We start from the raw sequence: 23577 nt of genomic DNA, 5'->3' as shown, positions 1-23577 counted from the left end.
ATATGCTTCAACTGTATAAACCATGAGGAAGAGGAGAACAAAATCTTAAGGGCTAGCCTTGGCATTAAACTGTAGCTAACACTGAATGAAAAGGTAGCTGAAGGTAGAGTTTTTCTTTTGTTTGAGTAAAGTCGGGTGCAGTGATGGCTGGCATTACCTAGACAAAGATGGACAAAGCAGAAAAGCACAAGATGGGAAACCAAGCAGGTTATGTATGGCGGTGGAAGTGACAAGCAGCTGCCCAGGAAGAAAGCAGATAGAAGGAAGGAACTGTGTCGAACTTGTACTTCACTGCTCCTGCAGAGGGGAGGCCCTGTTGGCAGTCACCATATGGTGTTTGACTTTCATTACAGGAGTCATAGCTAAGGGTAAGCTGTGTAGGAACACAGCCTTCTGATTAAATTCTGTTCTAAAGAGGCACATACTGAATTTGGAAAACAGATAAGGTGAATTTGGCTATTTGAGTAGAAATATTTATGCTCTTTTTACCCTTCTGAGAAACTTTCAAATTAAAACATCCCAGATGTTCCTTGTCTTTAAACTGTTTTAATCTCTACACTAACTTCCATATTAATAACACTATGATCCAAGTTCTCCAACAGCAGTAAAGTGTTAAATAGAAAAAAATGGACCAATATAAGTTCCTAGTAAAAGGGGAAGTCTAGCCAGTCTGTGGTTTCTGAGATGATATGGACTGTCTAGGAAGTATGAGAGTCTTAAAAATTAAAACACCCCAGGCGTTGGTGGCTCTGCCTTTAATTCCAGCATTGAGGCAGGCAGATTCTCTGAGTTCAAGGCCAGTCTGGTCTACAAAGTGAGTTCCAGGACTGTTAGAAAGAGAAACCCTGTGCCATGGCACATGTACTCTCCCTCCAAACTTCATACACAAATGAATAAAAAGCTTTAAAAAGCCACAGGTAGTAGCGTGGACAAAGACAAAATGGTGCCTATATATGAGAAATAACAAAAACAACTGAGTGATGTACCCTAGGGATTTCCAGCTACAGAAAGGACACAAACAGGTTTGTGTATTTTTATCTGGATCTCCTTTGGAGTATAAATGTATACTATAAATTTTGTACCAACATAAAATTTCACATCTGGTAGGGACATCATCTATCAGATCTAAGCTTTGTCAGATAAGGTTAATGCTTTACCCCTTACACAGGTTCCGGCTCCATGGCTGGAATGCAGTTTTTCTGTTTGAACACTGAAGTCTCAGTCATTGCTGGACTTCCTTCCCCTTGAGCTACTTGACAGTCACACTGAAAATTTGTACTTAACTTTGGCAATATACTCAAACAAAGTGAATGGTCCTAACTCCCATCTTGCCCTCCTAAGCCTGAAGAAAAGGAAGGCTATTTGCAAGGTAACCTTTTGCTCTCTGGGGCTAGAAACCAAGTCTCACCCTTGACTTCATGCTATAATATGATGCTGTTTGGTTGTCTGGAATTAGAGCACCTTCCTGGGTGTGGGTTCTGTGCTCATGGAGGGTGAAACAAGTGGTATATGATAAGTACATATTTGGGTCTCTCCTATTAGCATTGTTCAAATTTTTTAAAAAAGATTTTTAATAGTATGTGCCTGTAAGTACAGGTGCTCAAGGAGGCCAGAGTCACTGGATCCTTCTAGAACTGCTCCACCTAGGTACTGGGAAGCCAACCTGGGTCATTTGCAAGAACAGAAGATACTCTTAACTACTGAGTAACACTTCTTGTGCCTTTGACAGCTAGTTGAGAGGTGATCTGTGGGTGAGATGTACCTACCACATTAGTTTTCAGACATCAGTAGGGAAATGGGATTTAAAAAGTATTGGTGTTGGGCTGGATTTTAGAAATAGGCATCTAACTACTACAATCTTGAATGTAAGTTTTTATTTAAGAACTCAAAGAGCGATGGTAACAACTTCACAAAAAGATCCAAGAAGGCTTACTCAAAAATGAGAATGGAAAAGTCTCCCAGTGTATACATGGAAAGCTGGTTTACTTGATTTTCCATGCATATATACTATTGTAAAATCAAACCAACATTTCTTATAGAAGCCACACCTGCCACCTCCCACTCTGTATACTGTCTAAAAGGCTAAGTACAAATGTCAGTGTAACTCAGGCTTTTATTAGTAATACCAAAGCTCTGTTTCATTTTTAAGTACAGATATAAGTACATTCAACTTTTAGTTTACTAAGAGAAAGGAAACAGGAATATAAGGTAACAGAGGGAATACATTTTGCAGTGGCCTGTAACTGATGCAGTGTACACGGGTCTAGGATAGAGAGTCATAGCAGGATCACTATTCTCAGCCAGACAGGCAGGTAGGCATGTAACACTTGGTATGGCAGAGGCTTTCTGCTTTAGCTTCTTGGTACTGTAGTGTATTACGCATTTAAAAAGACTATCTCTAAAAGTATTAATAACTCAATTTCATTCATGTCTGCAGAAGCTTTTAGTTTTAAATCTAACAAATATTAACTATGACATCTGCTTTTGAATTTAATAAGTTAAGATCAAATTATCTCAATCAGGAAAGGCAAAAGTTCATTCTCAAGCTTTTAAATAAAAATGTTTAAATTACTGGTAAAGAATTCTTTATAAATAACTCGACAAGCAAATATTAATGCTGATAATCAACATGAAAACAATGTACAATTTAAGTACTAGGCTGTTTCAAATTACTTACAGCGCACACATTCCTGAGTATAGCCCACGACAGTGATACTGTTTATTTCAGAGTTTTTCTCCATTTAGCTTAAAAGGTGTTTCTTCCCAAGAAACTGGACTTTCCTGTCAAATGCACTTGATCGAATAGGCGAATTGGGTTCATAAAATGGATTCATTGCAAACTAGGAAAGAAGAAGGTATTAGTAAGCCTGTTAAAGCAAAGAGGCTCATGAATTACAGTTGCTAAAGGAAATTTACATTTTCAGTTAAAATTTAGCAAAGACAAAAGTCTGGGTCTCATTTTTAATTCTCATTCAAAGTGTTCTATTGTTATTTTTTTTAGAAACAGAATTGGGATTTTAAAAGGGAACTTAAATATAGACTGTAATCTTGAGGGCTAAGGAGAAAGAGACACCCAGGAAGTAAGGCACACCCATGGCATTTGTGTGGGCTATGCTTCTCAGCACCCCCTCTTTGAAGTGACTTAAGAAGTAAAAGCTTGCCGAGTGGTGGTGGTGCACGCCTTTAATCCCAGCACTCGGGAGGCTAACACGGATCTTGAATCTACCTTGTATTCATTATGTGGATTAATCTATATGGTCTTTTGGATTATGTAAACAAATGGTAAATGTCAAATAGGTTCAGTTAAAAAAAGTCTCACTATACTGCTATTAAGTGGAAGTCATTTTTTTCTTTCAAATTCTTGGGTAGCCCAGCTGGTTTCACACTCATGACCCTCTCAAGTGCTGGGATTACAGACATCTGCCGCTGTGCCTTATAATTCTTTTAATTTAGGGTTTGAATACTTTGCTTTAACATAAAGCTAAAATTCATCAGTTCCCTAGCTAATATAAGGACTTCATAACATATGTTAGAAAACACTAAAGCAGAATTACTAATGATAAGAGAAATGTTCTTTTATGCCTTAATCTGGACTGTTTCTAGCCCTCTCACTTAAAAAATCAGATTATTTTAAATTATAGAGTATACCATACCTTTATATACAAATCATAGACATCAGTAAAGAAGTTCTTTATTCCATCTTCTTGCCTCACATCATGAAGCATAATAAATCTCATATGTGAAAAAATTAAGGCACAATCTTTACTAGAAATGAAAAATTAAAAGCAATCATCTGATAAGATAACCTTCACATTGGTCACATAAACTGTGTTTTGTGATGGCAAAGCTGAATACATAAACTGGCTTAAAGTCAATTAAGCTTAAGGAGAGTGTACTCTTTTAAAGTTAGGAAATAAAGTAAAACAGCCCTTGGTATGGTTAAGATAAACCCTAGTTTTAAAATTATTGGCTGAACATGTTTACAAAAAAATAAATGTCTTGTAAGTGAAAAATTTTCATGGCAGCCTGATTCTTAGAAGTCTTCAAAATCAGAGACTGCCTTTACGTTTCAAGTTCTTGTTTTCTAACTCAGCCTTTGGCTAAGTATTTGTGGTAACGTCTGAGGGGCATTTTCTTAACTGCTAACTGATGTAGAAGGGCTGAGTCCATTGTAGGCAGTACCATCCATAGGCAGGTGGGCCTAGGCTGTGTAAGTAAGGTAGATGAATATAAGCCTGAGAAAGCCAGCATTCGGTATTCTTCTATGGTCTCTGCTTCAGTTCCTGCCCAGATTTCCCTCAACAATGGAATGTAATTTGAGAAGTACAAGCTAAATAAACCCCTTCCTCTTGAAGTTGGTTTTGATCATGATGTTTATAATAGCAACAGAAAGCAAACTATAACATAAGGAAAGGATATGTCCTGCAGTGACAAATGCCGATACAAACCACTCATTGAATTTGTCCACAGTTTTTAAGTACATGTTATTAGAAAGCCACATGTTTTCATCCACAAGGTCAAGAGCAGCATGGGCTATAAACTGGTTCAGATGACGGTGATCATCCTAAATGACAGAGAATGGAGAAAGATGTACATTTCCATATGGCACTGGTACCACAGACAATTCATTCTGAAATTCTGTCAATCTGTGTGTATTGTGTGTGTTTTCTCTTGTTTTAGATATGGCTTTACTACGTAGCCTAGAATGGTCTGGAGCTCCTAAACCTGCCTCAGCCTCCCAGGTACTAGGAATACAGGTGTAATGCCTGGTTTTCATTCTGTACATACATATTTTTCTTAGGGGAGGAGTATTAGCATTTATGTGTATTGGTATCATGAGATATAAAGGATTATGTTTTTATCATCTTGATATCTATCACTCATAACAGGAAGAGCCAATTAATAAAGTCTTGACTTTATTATATTTTGAATGCTGGGAGAAGGCAATTACCAAATTCTATAACTAATTAATCATACGTAAAGAGATTACTACTTTTAGGGGGAAAATAAGGCAGAGCCTACTTTCCAGAAGCCCATATCTTTTTAGAAGAGAAACACACAAAGTGATGCAGATGTGGATCAAAGAGGGCACTTTTCCTAGATCAAAATGGATGTCAAGGAAAGCTACAAAGGGATACCATGCATATGGGGCCTCAAGGGCTGGAGGCAACAGGGAGAGCCAGGCTTCCTGAACAGAAACAGTAAAGACAGTTGTGAAGACCTATGATAGGCCTCTTGCAGAACAAGAGCTTACATGGTTTGGGGATCTGGGATTGGGGGTGGGGAGGTCATATTCAGCCTTAACTGTGAATTGTCATCTGTTAACAGCAGAAACAATCCTATCACAATCAGGAGTGTTCTTTTCGTGGGCAAAATGGCCTAACTGAAAAGAAGGTAGGAATGACTCACTATAATGTAGAGAACATTCCCAACCTGGATATAGTCTTACTCCTATAGAATTCTCTTTCACAGTGCTTTTCTCAAAAAGCTACCTGCTGTGAAATAGACTCTATATAGTATAGAGCAGCAGTTCTCAACCTGAACAAGCCCTTCACAGAGATCTTCTTAGATCAACTGCATATCAGATATTTACATTACAGTAGCAAAATGAAAGTTATGAAGTATCAATGAAATAATTTTATGGCTGGGGGTCACCACAACTTGAGGAGCTGTATTAAAGGGTGGCAGCATTAGCAACGCTGAGAGCTATTGCTAGTCTCTCCTTGAGGAAACTCATATGGTCCTCAGAATGTGACCTTACTTAGAAAGAGGGTCACTGCAGATGTGGTTAGTTAACATGAGGTCATTCTGGAGTAGAGTGGGCCTCTAGTCCAGTGTTCTTGATGTCCTCGGAAAATTTCGCTGTGTGTGATGCCTTATACCTGCAATCTCAGCACGAAGGAGGTTGAGGACAGAGAACCATCCATTAATTGGAGGCCAGTTGGAGATGCTTTAAGAAGGTGATGGCAGCCAAAGAGAGTGCTAAGACCATGTCAAGTTAGAAGGTGTTTTCATGTGCTGCTACCTAATAGGTCTCTGGAGTACACAGAAACTAGATTTAAGTGGCAACTGGCACAGGGCAATTGCTGCCACTGCCTCGAAACAAAGCTTAAGTGTTTTCCTAAAAACAGAGCTTTGAAATAACATAGAACCGATAACTGGCAGAAAATACCATAAACAAATTTCTTTGTTTTTTGTTGGTACAATTTGAATAGTTGAAAAAGTATCTCCTACTTAAGATTGTAATATATATATACATATACATACATATGTATACATATATGTATGTATATATATGACTTTAAAAAACCAACTCCTTGGCTTACTCTGAATGATGGGCATCATATTCTTGAACCAAGTTTGTTCCTCTGGAACCATTCCCACAAGAAAGTGTCACCCCTGCTGTTGCTTTTAGAGTTTCCTGATATAGCCTGGGTACCAGCAGAATGGGGACAATGTAAGCAGTGCAATCCTCAGGTGTAAACTGATCTATGTCTGTTCTGCTGAAAAATAAGATTTGCTGTTGAATGGACTATTGTGGCATTTTGAGGCAACAAAATTGTTCCAGGCCCCTGACAAGTGGGGTACATTTTCTTATGCTTAAGAAGCATTTCATAGTGGGCAACATTCCTTCCCTAGCTGGTTTCTAACAGTCCGTGGAACTCCAGAGAAAGCCTTATTTAATTGTTGCTGTATCTCAGTGGCTTTATCTCTCTAGATCTATTTTAGTTCTAAAACACTATTATTTCATACAACTATAAACAACATAAAATTCTTATGAAATTTAGATTGCATACGTACTTTGGATTCTGCTTTCCCAGGTGGCAAAAATTCCATTTCAAAAACTGGATTATCATGGTGGCCAACAATTACAAAGTAGAAGCTTCCAGACATTGTCTTCAATATAAAAAACTCCTAATCAAATTAAATAATATTTTTAGTCCTTAATACCAAGACCTAAAATGATTAACATAAAGTACAGAGTTCTAGTTTTCCTTTTTTTCCGAGACAGGGTTTGTCTATGTAATAGCTCTAGCTGTCCTGGAACTCACTCTATAGGCCAGGCTAGCCTTAAATTCACAGACATCTGCCTGCCTCTGCCTCCCGTGTGCTGGGATTAAAAATGTGCATCATCACCACCTGGCTTTTTTTTTTTTTTTTGGTTTTTCGAGGCAGGGTTTCTCTGTGGTTTTGGAGCCTGCCCTGGAACTAGCACTTGTAGACCAGGCTGGTCTCGAACTCACAGAGATCCGCCTGCCTCTGCCTCCCGAGTGCTGGGATTAAAGGCGTGCGCCACCACAGCCCGGCTGGCTTATTTTTTTTTTAAAAAAAACGTTTTCTTACTTAAATTTGACAACATGGTCTGATTTCTGGTATATAGCATAGGCATATGACTTTCTACACATTAAATATCTGTGATGTGTCCTTTAGAACCCAATGTACTAACTATATCTTCTGAAGGAAAATAGGAAACCTGTAGTATATCATAAGAATTCTCATGATTGAAAAATTTGAAATATTCAACTCAAGGGTCTTTGTATCTGATGGAGTATGTTGAGCTTAAGTTGTACTATACTGGTTAATGTTCATATTAATACCTGGAAACACTAAAAGAGGTTGTTGATTAGCTAAGTACAATAAAAAGTAGAAAAGGCAAAGGAAATAATTAGCTGCCCCAGAAATGTTCAGGAGGTACCCCTCAGAGGAAGCTAAAACCCAGCTATACCACAGACCATTTTTATATAGAAGAGATAATGTACCATCTATTTACAAATTATACAGTGCATTTGTCTTCTATCAGAAAATTTAATTTGTAGCATACAAATCAAATGGCAAGGGCCTATGTGTCTCTTAATACACTAATTTAGGAAGCAGATTACTGGGTATGGTAGACAAGCCTTTTCAATTTCAGCACTCAGTAGGGAGAGGCAGGTAGATCTCTGTGATTTCCAGAGATTTTCTTTATAGCAAGTTCCAGGACAGCCAGAGCTACATAACAGAGAGAGACTATCTCAAAACAAAAACAAACAAAACTAACAGAAACTGGGTAGGGTGGGCAGAAACCAAGTATTCCATGGTTTTACATAAAAAAATTTACATTTATTTATTGTGTGTGTGTGTGTCTGTATGTGTGTGCACACGTGCCATGACTTGCATGTGTATGGGAGTCAGTCATCTCTCTCCATGAGTTCCAGGGATCAAACTCAGGTTGTCAGGTTGGTGGCCAAGTGACTGCACCAGCTTTATTCCATGGCTTTCAACAGAAATTATCAGAAAGCTGGGTTGGTAGATGGGTGGATCTTAGTATGTTTGTACTTTCAGTACAAGGGCTTTGGATTTAGAGAAAGCCAGGCTCTGACTCTTACTTGCAATGTGACCACAGGTGCCAGTGTCTGTTGCCTCATCTATACAACAGTGGTAATATTGGAGCTACTTTACTGATACGTGTAGGAAGCTTCCTACATAGTCCAACATATGTAAAGCATGAAATTCTAAAGGAGGATGTCTGGCTAACAATGAGTGCTTGGTAAGTGTTATCTAGAATAACATTCAAGAATATTTGACAACACTAGGATGTGACAACTAGTAACTCCTCAACCTGGGCTGGGGATCTAGTCAACCCCTAGCCAGCCTCCTGGATATCTGAGGACATGAGAGATCACAACTCACCAAGACTCTCTGGGTCTTTTGCTGATTCACACAGAACAAAAATCAATGAAATCCAAAGAAATCTGAAACGTATTTCCTAATGAAGGAAAAAGTAAGTCAAAGTTAGTACTTTTAGTTTAAAATGGAAGGCTACGATTGTGGGAGACAAGTAAGAGACTCTTTGGACACAGTTAAGATTTAGAACATTATCTGGGACAGGGGCCTACACCTGCAGATTGCAGGCCAAAATTTAACCTCAGGCATCCTTTTACTATGGTCTAAAAACTGCTTTTGCCCTTCAATGGAAGAGCTGAACATCGGCAACAGAGACTATCTAGCACACACAGCCAGAAGTATTTAGATAAGAAAAGGGCCCAAAAATAAAAGTGGGTAACAAAGATAAGCAGGTCTGACAGAAAAGCTATGCAAAGCTAGGGATACTTGGTAGTAGTTGCAGAGAAAAGGAAAGGTAGAGAGCTTGGAATCTGAACCAAGTAAACAATCATAGCATGAATTCTTGCTAGAATAGGTTGCAAGGCTGTAGGTCTTCAGTAGGTCAAGTGAAGGATTTGCTTTACTCAGCACACATATAAGCAGCAACAGCATAGGAGGGGGCCTGCAGGCAGCAGAAGGAAGTGCATGCACAAGAAAGATAACCCACATCATGCCCCACACTTGGTCCTTTATGGGATGTGCAGATGCTAAAGAAGCAAAGTGTCTAAGGATAGCATGAGATAAAAATAGGAACCAAAAGACAGACATGAGGGTTCTCTTACAACTTATCCATCTGGGCAGTGAGACGGAGCTTCTTTCCCTTGGAACATATTAAATGTACAAAACAATGGCTTTCCTAGGACATCCTCATGCATGCACAATGCACTTCAATCATCCCCACTTCCTCACCACCTCATTGCTTACTTTTTGCTAATATGCTCTCTCAAATAGTCCCCACTTCTACTTTTATGTGCAAATGTTATTCAACCTAGATCCTATATGTAAGAGAAGTCATGCAGCAGCATCCAGACTCACCTACAATCTTTTAGCAACTATTCTTAGGCTTACCTCGCACTGGATAAAGGTGTCACTGGGCAAAGGTGACACAAACCTATGTTGTCCACACTAATGTACTTTCTGCCAAGGTAAAAATGTTGTACAACCATATAGTCTAATATGGAAGCCAGTAAGCATTTGAAATGTAGCTAATTTAACTGCAGAACTGAATTTTTAATTTATTGGTTTGAACTAAGTATCTGTGTGGGGCTAGCACTTCTAATACAGAATAGCTCAACTTTAGATCAACTATTCTAAACTTTCTAAAACCTCTGCACCTTCTCAACCAACAAAACAAGTACTACTATTTAGAGTTCCAACATATAAAACAATACAAGCTGTCTCATTCCCATTTCCCCAGCACTTGGGAGGCTGGAGCAGGAGAGCCACTGTGGCTCTGAGGCCAGCCTGGATTATGTAGTGAGATCTTATCTCAAAATGGGAACTAACAAACAAACAAGCACAAAGTAACAGCCGTGCTTAAAAGTATCTGTGTTGACCAATGTATGTGTCTGTTCCTTTTCTTTTTTGAAAAATATTTATTTTTTTATTTATTATGTATGCAGTGTTCTGGCATGTACTGTAAGCTACCATGTGGTTGCTGGGAATTGAACTCAGGACCCCTGGAAGAGCAGCCAGTGCTCTTAACCTCTGAGCCATCTCTCCAGCACCCCTCCTCCCCTCGGTGTCTGCTCCTTTTCTTCAATGTCCTGGAGACCCCTGAAGCTGACCTCAAATACAGAGATTAAGCCAGGCACTGCAATCCTGGCACTGCAGAAGCTAAGGCAGGCAGATCATGGATTCAAAGACAGCCACAGCAGAAAAGAGCAAAATCAAAAAAGAACCAAAACCAGACAGTGGTGGCACACACTATTAATCCCAGCGCTTGGGAGGCAGAGCCTGGTGGATCTCAGTGAGTTCAAGGCCAGCCTGGTCTACAAAGCAAGTTCCAGGACAGCCAGGACTGTTACACAGAGAAATCCTTTCTCGAAATATCAAAACCAAAACCAAACCAAACAAAAAGAACTGAAGTGTGTAAACTATGTTAAGAAAAGCAAATGCCTTTGTAGGTTACCATTAGGAAAAGCAGGGCTTCTAGCACTATGTATACACTGAAATAACTGAAGATGAAAATCTGCTTAATTTCTATTTTCTGTTACAAAGCGTGACTTCTCAGTAACAAGCCAGGCTGGGCAGAATGCAAACTTCAAGACCTAGGTATTTCAATTCAAACAAGTCTTCAGGTCCTGGCAAATTATATAGCTTGGAGCAACAAATCTACATCTATTGTTACGTGACACTAAAGAAATCTTAGGCACAGAAAGGCTCTATATGCTAAGAGATAGGTAAATGTTATTCCTATTTTCAAAAACAGGTAAAAGTGTTATGTCCTCAGCTCTAACTGGGTATATCCAGAGACAAAAACACCAACACAAATAGGTATTGCCTGGCTGGTTTTGGTCAGAGACCATGCTAGGACCCTTTTCTGTACAGTAGCTCATTCAGTATAAATTAAAAAAACAAAATGAAACAAAAAACCACCACCACTAAAATGAGTTATTATTCATGCACATTCTCTGCTTAAACTAAGAACAAACCACATCAAACTATTCTGCTTTGCAAAGGAAATGTAGCAAGTGGGTAGCAAACTTTCTGGGTTATTTTAGTATCTATGTAAGAATGCACTGGAGACCTATAGCCTGCGTGATAGAAAGGCACCCTCAATGAGAACAGACACACTGTTCTTATTCTCTATGGTATCCCCAGGGTTACAACAGTGCCAAAGGGCCAGCAAGCACTCATTATTTGCTGAATAAGGGGTGACTTACAGATGACTTAGCATTAATACCCAGGAACACTGAGTGTCTATGCCAATTTATGGTACAATGTCTCCAGGGAGATTTCGAGAATGACCTTAACCTAGTCCACATAGGCATTTGGACCAATAAGGTTTTATTTTATTTTTAATTTTGGAGACAGGATCTTACTGTGGCCCAGGTCAGCTCTGAACTCATGATCCTCTTGTTTCAGTATCCTGAGTGCTCAGATGGTAGGCCTGACCTATCATGCCTAACACTTACTCAGTAACTTGAAGGTAACTTACCACATTCAAATACAAGACAGCTATTATGAGCTTATTAGCAGGTAATTAAGGAATAAAAGAGATTTCCACTTCTGGGTGTGGTGGCATATACCTTTGATTCTAGCACTTGGAAGTCAGACACAGGTGGAGCTCTGTGAGTTTAAGCCAACACAACCATCCACATGAGACTGAGGACAGCCAGGTCTACACAGAGAGGCCCTATTTCAAAGTGAGGGGTTAGGATGGGGGGCAGAAACCTAATCAGATAGTATGACTGCCAGGAGTTGGTGCTGAGAAAAAGTGTGGTCAGCAGTGAATGACTGGGATCAATTATTCATGGCAGCTGTGGGTACAGAATGTGCATGAGGCCAACCACTTGCTAACTCTGGACTTGACAGACTTATTCTAAATGGCTTTAGAGGACAAACCCAGAGCTGTCATCTGCAGTTAGTAGGACGCTAAAATGCATGACAGTGTTAGACCACCAGTGCAAACGGGAGGGATGAACTTAGAAATCCTTTCCAAGTTATGCATTTTAAATTACAGGTAATACAGATAAAATTCACTCACCCCAGTTCAAAGCCATCCATTTTTATAGCAAATCTCTCTACAGTCTCTGGAGGAATGTCTAGAAACTTCCTTGTGCTCCTGACAGCAGTAGCTTCATTTGTTCCACAAATGAATAAGGGCTGTAAAACTAAACTGGCATCACACGGAACATATCTGGTGCAATGAGAAGCTATATGAACATTACTGACAGATCTCCAATGGGAAAATGGCCCTATAAAGTCAGAAGCAATGCCCTCATTCCCAAGTGAGTGTAGGTTGACTTTTAGAGACCACTAAATCTACTTCTTTTTAATTTGGGGATCAAAGACAGTGGAGAAGAGTTCAAATATCTTTGGGCACTGATGCTATTTTAAAACAGTGTTCGTAACACATCAGCATCATTTTAGAATATACTTCACTATTCTGCTCAAAAGCTTTAATGCCTCTCAGCTATGTAATCATGTACCAGTATTCAACATGGGGCCTCCTATATTGTTCCCTATGTTGCTTCTCAATCCTATTGTTCACTTCTGCTGGAGTGGGCCAGTCTACTTACTTCAAACTCACTTTGACTATATCCACTCAAGATCCTTCACACTTAAATGCTGTCCCTAATTCTGTGCGCATCCTTAATTCATCATTTACACTCCAACTTCTTTAACTGTCCAAAACAAACAAAAATGAAAAAAAAAAACCCGCAAAGCTCGTTCAACTCCAATAAAGTCTGCTAACTATTCTTGCCACCCCTCAACTTTTATTTTTATTTTTTTTTTACAGCTACACATCAAAACTCTTTGTACTCCTTTGTGCCGTTAGCTTTAACAATGACCCAATAGCATCTTCATAGACCTTAGCTACCTAACATCCCCAGCACATAACTCAGGGCCAGGCTAGAATCTCCAGGGCCCCAGGTGAGCCCTGGCATTAGTCCTCTGCCTATTCCCCCCTTCCTGTGATGCTCATCTTTTTTTGTTCACTATCCAAATGTTACCAGTCAAGGCACTGAAAAATAAAATCACACTTTCCCCATAGAGATGTCCTCAATCACTTCCACCTGCAATCAGCTTTCTTGCTAAACTATCCCATCCTCAAGACGTCTTAGTCATCATTTAGCTCACTGGCTGTAATGGTTTTCACTCTTGCTTCTGGGGATTCTGGTTTCTTTTCTTTCCCATTAGCCTTATTTCTTTTCTTTTTTTGGTATAGGGTCTCATTTACGCTAGACTGGTGTCCAACTCTCTATGTAGTGAAGGATAATCTTAAACTTCTGATCCTTCTGTCTCCACCAATACTGTGGTTTTTGGTTTTCAATGCAGTGCCTGAAATTTAATCCAGGCCTCTGTGTATGACAAGCAAGTACTTAACCAACTGAGCTCCATTCCCCAGTCCCAGATTCCCATTTTCTTCTTTAGGCACATCATAGCCGAAACTGACCTCGAACTTTAAGCAATACTCCTGTCTCAGTCTTCCCAGTGTTGGCATGACAGACGAGCCACCACGACCGGATCTTTATAATCTGAGCTAGGCATCCTGGGCACTTGGCTCATCTTTATCTTTCTCACAGCACATACACAGTGAGTTTTTTTTTTTTTCCTATAAAATTAAACTCTGTGATTCTCAACAAGATGCGATTTTTGCTTCTGAGAGCATCTGTCAAGAGTCCGGAGACACGTGTGTGCGGAGATAGGGTACTACAGGCATTTCATGGGAACCGACCACTGCAGTGGCACGGCAGCAAAGACACACTGGATTAACTACCTGACTGACCTCGAGAACGCCAAGCCTCTAAGGGCGTGGAGGTCGTTTCCACGTGGAAACCGGGGCTGTGTCTACTGGGAGAACTGTAATTAAGCGGCCCCGGGGGCTGGCTCTGATGTGCCGAGTCAGGGTAGGACCGAGGTACAAGACAGCGTCCGCATCACGCGGGGTCTGGGACGTCCCTCGCGGACCCGGAGCACCCGCCCTCCACTTCCTTCCAAATCCTACCTGTAGGGAAACGCCAACAGCAGAAACGCCCGCCTCGGGAACCCGCGCTTGGTACTTTCAGCCGGGGAACCCAGAGTCACTCACGCGAGATCTGGGGCCATACTCTCGCGAGACGTGGCGGGAGCGGCCGGCCTGAGCTCGCGCGTGCGTCACAGTGCTCCAACCCGTGGCGGGTCCGTTTGTCCGGTGCTTTGAACCGGCAGACAGCGAGAGAGCGGCGTTGGCGTTAACTGTGGTGCTGTGGAAACTGTCTTTTGAGCGGCCGCTTCTGGTCTCCGTCTTTCTCTGGTGCAGAATCTCTCCTGGGTCACGGCCCCGCCCACCCTTTCGCCCTGCGGGAGGAAGTGCGCCTGCGTGCCGGGGTACCGGTCTGAGTGCTCAGCTCCCTTGTTCCCCCAGGTCCCCAGAGACAGGTTGGTCTCGGAGATCAGGGGCTCCCTCTCCACCCGCGGCCTGCCCTGACCACGGAGCCTGGCCGTAGAGGGGCGATCTCGGGAGGAAGCAGATAACGATGGCTCAGGTAGTTCCACCTGCCACTTCCCAGGGGTCTGTAAGAAAGCAGGTCCCTTGTTTATGTTCGTTAGAGCTTCGTTAAGCGTCTAAGGGCTTTCCGGGAGGCCACTGGTCTGATTTCTGAAATCCAGGTTTCCTTTGCCGCTAGGTAACTCATCATTTTCTCTTCCAGTCCGCCATGTCCCTCAAGTGTGATGTGTTGAGTCAAGATGAACTGCGCAAAAAGCTGTACCAGACGTTTAAGGATCGGGGTATACTGGACACACTTAAGGTATCAGATTTAGGCATGGCTGTCCTTAGTTTCATGAGTGTAACCTCTGACAGTAGGTAGTTCCACATTTAAATTCAGCCAGGGCTTGGATTCCAAAATCACTAAAATATAGATTGTATCGGTGAGCTACATTTTGAAAATGTTGAGTTTCAGTCGTCTTAAAAACCATATAATAGGTTTATTGAACCAACATTAAGGTAGCACATAGCATGTATATAGTGAAAACATTGTAATAAGTCTGAGGTGCTGTTACAAATCTTGTTTACAATCTAGATTTGACCCTGTTATGTATATGTAATGAAAGCAGAAGGGGGACAATTGTGGGGACAGGACAGGGTGGGGAGAGTGACGGGAAGGTGAATATGAGCAGAGCACAACAGTGTACACAAAATGAGACCTGTTATTTCTTTGCTAACTAAAAAACAATAAACTCCGTAGATGTACACTTTTCAGAATAGGTGGCTTTAGAGTCTCTTGATGACACTGCATAGACAAATATGAAGAAGTTATTGCTTATTGTGTAACAGTTTTGAGAAATGGATTTTTTTTTAATCTATACTGGAATGTCGCATGCCTTTCTTTAATCCCAGCACTTGGGAAGCAGAGGCAAGCGCATCTCTGATTTGAGGGCGGCCTCGGCCAGCTAGCCAGTTTCAGGTCAGTCATGACTGTGTAGTCAGACCCTGTGTCAATAATAGTAAATAAAAATAGAATATATTAGAGTGAATATTTACTGTGAGTAGCAAATATGTACTAGTGCACCTTAAATTTGGGTAACAGCAAAGTGTGGAATGAGTTAGTTCAATGTGTTTCATTACAATAGGTCTTTCAGAAATATGTTTTACATTTAGAATTGGAAATTAAGGAAAGGCGAGCCTGATTTTTTCCACTCTTATTGTTTTATTAACTTCATAAAATACGTAAGACTTGTCTAGAAAATACAAAGAAAGCAGAAGGGAGAATCATCTTTGATAACCATAAACTGGTATAAGGTGTATGTATCATTTTAAAATTTACATTATATGATGAGCCTTTCTCTGTTTGCTCAAGTTGCTTGAAATCCTTGCTTTTAGCGGCAACAGATTCATCCTGGTTAGTCAAACATCACATAGGTAACTTTCTACTATTTGAATCCTTAGCTTCTACTAAAGTCTACACATGATCTATTGTGCCTGTCATTTTCTGTCTAGCATAGAGAAATCCCATTTCTGAGAAAGAGTAGGTTTTGCAGGTTTGCAGTGTTCTGCCTCTGCCTCTTGAGTGCTGGGATTACAGGCCAGTGCCATTATGCCCTGGGGTATACCAGTGTATGTATCTGGGTCTGAAATGGTTTTTACAGTTTATATTTCACAAGCAGTTTGGTAATATATTTCAGTGTTGCCTTGACACCTTTTAACAGTGTAACACTGAAAAAAAAATCTCATTGCTTCGATCATTTCTTTGACTATTAAGTTCATTGTACTTTTCTGCCTGTTTATATCTGTTTTTCCATGAGAATGGTTAGGGTGATAATATTTTAAGAGCTCTATTAATAGAAGCTATTGATTTGTGTTCTATTTGGCTTTAAAAATATGCCTAATTTTATATAGTCAAACTAAATTTTTTTTATTCTCACGTCATTGAATATTTACTTTTGGGGATGTGGGCCCTTGTGTGTTCTGGCTCCTGTGTATGTAGTTGCATATGCATATGTGCATATTTCTGTCTTTATGAGCCATCCACTTTGTGTTTTGTGATCAAGGATCACTGATAAGGGTAGGCTGGTTGGCTATCAAGGTGAATAAAGACAGGTGTCCTCCTGTCTTCATCTCCCCGGGGCTGGGATTTCAAACATTCAGCACCATGCCTAGCTTTTGATGTACATGCTAGGGATTGAAGTCTGCTTCTTATGTTTGCACAGCAAGTATTTTAGCAACGAGCCCTCTCCCCAGCTCTCTCATTTGAAATGTTAGAAAGGCTTTATCTTTTGTCAACTCACTCCCCCATTAGTGATACTGGATTCAACCACCTGGATTGATTACATTTTATTAATCTATAATATAGAAGAATCTTTTCATTTCTGGTTATGTCACATTGCAGATTAGACTTGATAGTCCTTTACCTCACATCTCAATTTTATTTGGTATTGACCAATGGGTATCTTTGTCTGTAGCCCTTTTGTGCTAGCCTTCTTCACTTCACAGCTATAGCATGGCTGGCTATTTAGTCTCTTATTAGCCCAACTGGATGACATTTTCTCAAACTTAGCTAATTTTTGCTTTCTAAATTCAATGACTGATATAGATTAAGCTACAACTTTTAAATTTTATAGAATTTTTAGTGGTTTAGTTTATATTGTTTTATTATTTGATATGAATTTGTATTTATAGTCAATTACAAAGTCATTTAGGTATAGGGTGTTTTTGTTTATTTTGTGGGTTTTGTCATAATTGGTGGTTTTTTGAGACAGTGTCTCACTATCCTGCCTCAATCTCGTGGGGATCATCCTGCCCCAACCTTTCTAGTGTTAGGATTACAGGCATCTTCTACTAATCCAGTTTAGGTATATATTAAATGAAACTTGTCAAATCATTTGTTTATATTTGGTCTAGTTAATCCATTTCTGAGATGTGTGTGACACAAATCTTTTCTCTCATACTTTGAGTTTCTTTCCCATTTTGTGAAAACTGCCCTTTCATACTACTGTATATTTTTAAGATTTATTTTATATATGTCTGCCTGAGTGCATGTATATGTGTGTGTGTTTGTATATGCAGGCAGACCAGAACAGGCTGTCTCATCCCTTGTGTTGACAGAACACCCAGGTGGCTTGTTTTATAAGTACTAGAATCTAAACTTCAATTCCCATGATTATAAAACAGATACTTTTAACTACTTTGTTTTTTGAGACAGGGTCTTTGTAGCCCAGATTGGTCTTGAACTATTTATAGAGCCAAGGATGACCTTGAATTTCCCAGTTTATTTGAATCCTAGACTGCCACAATCCAGTTGAGATGAAGTGGCAAATTTTTTCACATGGCTTAATTTCTTCATCATAAAGAGCTGAAATTGCTTTTAGAGATGTCAAATTATGGTCTATGGATGGTGGGTGTAGGAACTGGGAAAAGAAAGTTTTTGTCCAAGCCCACTTAGGGATAAGATAAATTGTGAAAGAATGCTTCCTACTTTTTGCGCATGGATCTAGATTCATTTTGAAAATGAAAGAAAGAATTCAATTGATGTGGCAGATCTGTGTGTGTTTCTATTCTGGTAAAATGTATCTCCTTTTGTCTTTCTTTTTTTCTTTTTTTTCTGTTTCTCACTAGACACAACTCCGAAAACAGCTAATTCATGAATTGATGCATCCTGTATTGAGTGGAGAAGTGAAGCCTCCGTCCATTTCAGTGGAAGGGAGTGCCCTCCTAATAGGCGCTTCTAACTCGCTGGTGGCAGATCACTTACAAAGATGTGGCTATGAATATTCACTTTCTGTGTTCTTTCCAGAAAGTGGTTTGGCAAAAGAAAAGGTAAATTCTGGTATTTTGGATTTTCTCTTGACAGTTTCTTCCTCTAATAACCGTAAAGTGGTATCTAATTCCTCTGCTTGTCTTTTGACTGGCTAGCTTCATTTCTTGTTCATCTTTGATTTATGTCATCCGTACACAAATGATCATCAAATGTGACTATTATTAATGCTTTAGTATTTCAGTCTTTTGTAAAATAGTGGTGTGTGGAATCACAAAATATTTTGGAGCTGAAAGTGATGTTATATAGTCCGTGTGGTTTAAGTTAGACTGGTAACTGCTGTTTCTGTAATGTTCGCTGTGAAACTGGCACTGTGCTAGGCACACTGCAGGGAGCACATGTGTTACAAATGATGACGCAGAATGTAGACAGGTGAAGTGATTGCCCAAGGTGAGTTGCTTCTAAATAGCATTGCAGGACAGAACATTTCGTTTTCTAACATGTTCTTCATTTAGATGGCTGCAGGTGTTTCTCTGCTTTGCATAAGAGAAGTGCAAAATACTTAAAGAAAATCTATAATAGCACATGTCTTATTACTCTAATGATTTTAACTAGTTCTTGTCACTATTGAACATTATAGTCACATTTTATTAATTATTTTAAAGTCTGATTTAACAAACATTCTCAATACTTGTACATTACCTAAATTAGAATTTTGTTTTTAGAATAGTTTTAGGCTTGTAGCAGAATTGAGTGGAAAATAGTTTTCATATACTTTATTTTTCCCACATGCACAGAGTCCTACGCAATTATCACTTTTCATCTTGGGATACATTGGCTGTAGTCAATGATTCCAAATTGGCACCAAATTATCAATCAAGTCTATGTTTTACATTAGGATTCATTCCTGATGTTTTCTCTGTGTGTCTTTGTTTTTGTTTGTTCTGCAATTGTCTCAAAGTATTTTTTTTTTTTTTTTTGGTTTTCGAGACAGGGTTTCTCTGTGGCTTTGGAGCCTGTCCTGGAACTAGCTCTGTAGACCAGGCTGGTCTCGAACTCACAGAGATCCACCTGCCTCTGCCTCCCGAGTGCTGGGATTAAAGGCGTGCGCCACCACCACCCGGCTCTGTCTCAAAGTTTTAAGAAATAAGAACAATGTTAGTATTCTGATGAACAAATATGGTATACTTTATTAACTATATTCAACTTGTCAGCATAAATTATTGTTTAAGCTAGACATGGTGGCATACATCTGTATTCTCAGCACTAGACAGACAGGAGAATCCCAAGTTTTAGGCCAGCTTGGTGAGTCTCAGGCCAACCAGGTATACATAGTGAGTAAGACCCTGTCTTAAAACAAGTCTTAAAACAAGAATTCATTTTTAGCTCATCTTCTTTGTTATGACACATTTTACAATTTTGATTACTGTGTGATAGCTATGTAATTATAGTAATATGTTGGAAGCATGACATGAAGGTACGTGAGCCCACTGATCTCCAGAGAAACCAGGAATATCAAGTCTACATGATTGTCTTTCTAGTGGGAAAAATGAAAAACACATTCTTCCATCCAGAAAGCTGAGAATTGCAAGTGATTGATGGCCTGGTGATCTACACTACATTATTTTTTGGGCCATGCCATATCAAGCTCACACAACCAGGACTGTAGAGACCAGGCCAGACCCTTAGGTCCTTAAGGCTAGTACAGGTAGTATATTTTTAGAAGCTATCTTCTTGGAAGAAACGACATGTGCCCTGAGTTGAGTTTCAATGTAATTATGTTTCCTTTTAAACCAGAGATTGCATCACACCGGGAAACTTTCTCCAAATTATCTTGGGCTTAAGTACATTGGAAATAAACTACCTGTTATTAGACTTCTCTAAGTGTGATCCAGGTCAGCGAAGTCAATCTGTACCGGGTTTTCATTCCGATTGCGTTGTGCAGTATGACACCTGCAGGGACCCTCTCAGTAATAATTAAACCAGTTCATATCATTAATTGTTTCTAATAATGTAAATGCCAACCAGAGCTTCTTTAAAGGGAAACCATGTGAAAATACATTTTCTCAGTGTCCTAAGGATAGAGCTAGTGCACAATACATACTATAGTAGAAATATGTATATCAAGAATAGCTGTGTGATTAAAACTATTTCAGGTACACAGTAGTCATTCATAGTTTAGAATAATAAAACCTAAAGTTTATTTACATTTTTTATATAGCTGTAAGGACCCTGAAATTCATTCATAAATTCCCTGGTTCACCAAATAGCTGAGTGTTATCTGTAAGGCATTCATGATTTCTTTCATTTCTGTTAGTGTTTGGAGGTTAATTACTTGGTTAAAAATATTTTATCTGGATTGGCATCATGGCTCAGCAGATAAAGGCACTTGCTATTAAGGTTTGATGGCCTGAATTGGAGTCCTAGGTCCCATATGGTAAAAGGATTGGACTAATTCCTGCAATTGTCCTCTGGTCTCCACATATACACCATAGCATGTTCATTCCTCCCAATACACACAAAAATAAATAGATGTAATTTAAAAAGCAACAAATTATTTGATCCTTCTGACCTCAGTATATTTATTGTAACTTGTTGGCAACATAAAAGCTTTGTTTTTTGCTTCACTAGGTTAATTATATATAATATTATTTTAAATCGAAATGAGTCTTAATTTTATATTCAGTAATATATCATCATTTAAACTTATTGGTAGACAAATTTGGATACTTAAGCTTTTTTTCTCTCTTTAAGGTATTTACTATGCAGGATCTATTACAGCTCATTCGAATCAACCCCTCATCCAATCTGTACAAATCACTGGTAAGAGTGTTTTATGAGCTACTTTGATTTGCTACTTATAAGTGAGTAATTTAATAAAGGTAAAATATTTTCTTTTAACAGATTTCAGGATTTGATAAAGAAAACCAAAAAGGTAGGAGACTTCATTTTTGTGGAGAATAGCAAGATTTTTATATATGTTTTTTCTTACAAAAATATAAAACTTGTGGTTTAATGAGAAGAATAGGAAAGTTAAGTAGAATCAGAACATTTGATTTTCCTGGCTGACCATGGCTTGCTTTTAAATAAGCAACTGTTCATATGTTATTTTGATAAAGAAACCTTATTTCCCCACATTCTATGTTTTTAATAAGTCTTTGATAATCAAGTAAGGACACTGCAGACAGTATTCAAGAGCCCAACTAGCAAATGAAAAATACTCTTTACAGAACACTTAATGTTTAGAACATTTGCTTAATAGCTCCCTGCCCCGTAAAAAAAGCTAGTAACATTAGCTATTTTTGTATATTAGATATCCCCCTCAAATGTAATTTATGAAGTGTTAAAAGTATCAGTTTATTTAAAATATTAATGCTTTTTTATAAGTTAAGTTTTCATACATTCTTGATGAATTACCTCAACCCTGGCTTTGATAATTGTATGTTATTACTAAGGTTGCCAGACCATACTTTAGACTTGGTATTAGGCTTTGTGTCTTGAACATAAACTGGCAACTTATCTGCTCCTGATAGTTAATCTTTTGGTCTTTTTAAGTAGCCTGTGACATGTCACAGTGGTCCTTTTGTGTTTAGATTTTTGATTTGTCATCTCTGCTAGAAAGTTCATAAGCTTGGAACTTAATGAGCAAACATTTGCATGTCTGACTTATTGCCAGAGCTCTTGGAAGTGATGTTTGCAGTAAGTTAATTGGCTTACAAGATATTCTAGGCTTCCTACAACATAGATCATCCCAGTTGAATTTTATTATGGCAACTGACCCCACATTCCAGAGTGAAACAGCTCGCAAAGGGTAAAGCTAGATCAGTTTGTATAACAAAATAAAGTGTATTTAGACATACAAGTGAATTATTATACAAAATAAAAATGACTCTTTTATCCCATACTGCTAAGTATATGAATAGATAGACCCTACATTCTGAACTTCAAGGCCATGTGCTATTTAGTGTAACTCTGGTTTTGATGGAGATGCCTATTTCTACTGTCTCATGTGGTGGTCACTAAGTTCATGTGGTACCTGAAATGGGGCTACTGTGACTGAACAGTGAACTTGGCTTTAGTTGAATTTAAATTCAGCTGCCCACATGGCTGCCATATTAGAAAACACTGTCCTAAACTATGCCACTAATAGCTGTTGCCAAAATATTGAGAAGGAAATTTAGAACTTGAAGCAATATTTAGAAATAATCGACTTTACTATAGATATTTGTAATAGCATTAAAAGATTGTTGCTCATGAGTCCATAATGTACTTAAATGCTTCTGGTTCAAAAAACTTCTGACTAGTAGCTATTTAATGTGGTAACATTTCTGGAAGTCAGAGAATCTGAGTAGCATTTGTGTTAAGCATCCAAGTACCAAAATTTGGATAGAGCTCTTTGCTAACCATTTTGTTAATTTTGGCAAAAATCAGTACAAGGAGAGCTACAACTCAAATTTAGGATATTAGGTGATCTCTAGATAGATGTAGACTGTGGCCAAACAGTGTTACTGTAATGTTCTCACTTAGGCTTATGGAGGGCTGAGTTTCCTAATTGTAAATTAGTGGAGCCTAGCAGCTGAAGGAATTGGACTGTAATGTAGGTGATAGTTACTTATATGGAAGGACTTAATAATAATTGTGAAGTTGCAGTTAAGTTTATAGGTAGTAGATAGTAAGAGCCGACTTTCTCACTGTTAGAATGGGAAATTTGAGCCAGCGAGATGGGTCAGCACATAAAGGAGCCTGTTGCCAAGCCTGACTATATGAGTTCCATCCCCAGGATCCACATGGTGGAAAGAAGGAACTGACTCTGTGACTGAGAATTTAGATAATTTGTGTATAATTTTTAGATAGGGGAGTGATGTGTTTATAAGGGGAGTTGTGAGGTTTCCATATGGTTCTGCTTATGTAAAAGAAGTTACAGTTGTGGGAATAGAATTTTAACATCTTTAGTAGAGAGGGATAAAAGATTGTAACTTGGGTGATGGAGCAGAAGTCCTTTCAACTGTTTAGACCATTTTTTTGTTTGTTT

General features: G+C 39.0%; 2 protein-coding genes across 8 annotated transcripts in view; one reads left to right on the top strand and one right to left on the bottom strand.

Annotated features, from left to right (window-relative positions):
- Positions 1–1859: 1859 nt before the first annotated feature.
- Trappc2 (trafficking protein particle complex subunit 2) lies at positions 1860–14460 on the bottom strand. Its single transcript, XM_050160582.1, has 6 exons — positions 14318–14460; positions 8671–8746; positions 6802–6915; positions 4422–4564; positions 3654–3741; positions 1860–2840 (listed from the first exon to the last, which is right to left on the bottom strand). Exons 3-6 carry the CDS (start codon positions 6892–6894, stop codon positions 2742–2744), a joined length of 423 nt encoding a protein of 140 aa, XP_050016539.1. The 5' UTR covers positions 6895–6915; positions 8671–8746; positions 14318–14460; the 3' UTR covers positions 1860–2741.
- The window catches only part of Ofd1 (OFD1 centriole and centriolar satellite protein), a 37303-nt gene continuing 28182 nt past the window's right edge, over positions 14457–23577 (top strand). For 3 of the 7 annotated variants that reach the window (XM_050160565.1, XM_050160567.1, XM_050160561.1), the window contains exons 1-5: positions 14717–14837; positions 15003–15101; positions 18407–18607; positions 21300–21368; positions 21450–21480. In XM_050160565.1, coding sequence (XP_050016522.1) covers positions 14829–14837; positions 15003–15101; positions 18407–18607; positions 21300–21368; positions 21450–21480 — 409 coding nt within the window. In that variant the 5' untranslated portion in view covers positions 14717–14828. Of the gene's footprint in view, positions 14838–15002; positions 15102–18406; positions 18608–21299; positions 21369–21449; positions 21481–23577 lie in introns of those variants that run through there. The other 4 variants (XM_050160564.1, XM_050160563.1, XM_050160562.1 and 1 more) reach the window with 4 other exon arrangements.

This window comes from Alexandromys fortis, unplaced genomic scaffold, assembly GCF_014885135.2.
Source record: "Alexandromys fortis isolate MF-2015 unplaced genomic scaffold, M_Fortis_MF-2015_v1.1 scaffold_120, whole genome shotgun sequence".
NCBI lineage: Eukaryota > Metazoa > Chordata > Mammalia > Rodentia > Cricetidae > Alexandromys > Alexandromys fortis.
This window is presented reverse-complemented; position numbering and strand designations above follow the sequence as displayed.

Bases quoted from the DNA above. Each gene is read 5' to 3' on its own strand.
- Trappc2 (XM_050160582.1), bottom strand. From the start codon at position 6,894: ATGTCTGGAAGCTTCTACTTTGTAATTGTTGGCCACCATGATAATCCA. The intron at 4,565-6,801 runs GTACGTATGCAA...TCTGTCATTTAG, and splicing joins CTGGGAAAGCAGAATCCAAA to GATGATCACCGTCATCTGAA. The intron at 3,742-4,421 runs ACATATCCTTTC...CTTAATTTTTTC, and splicing joins TCGGCATTTGTCACTGCAGG to ACATATGAGATTTATTATGC.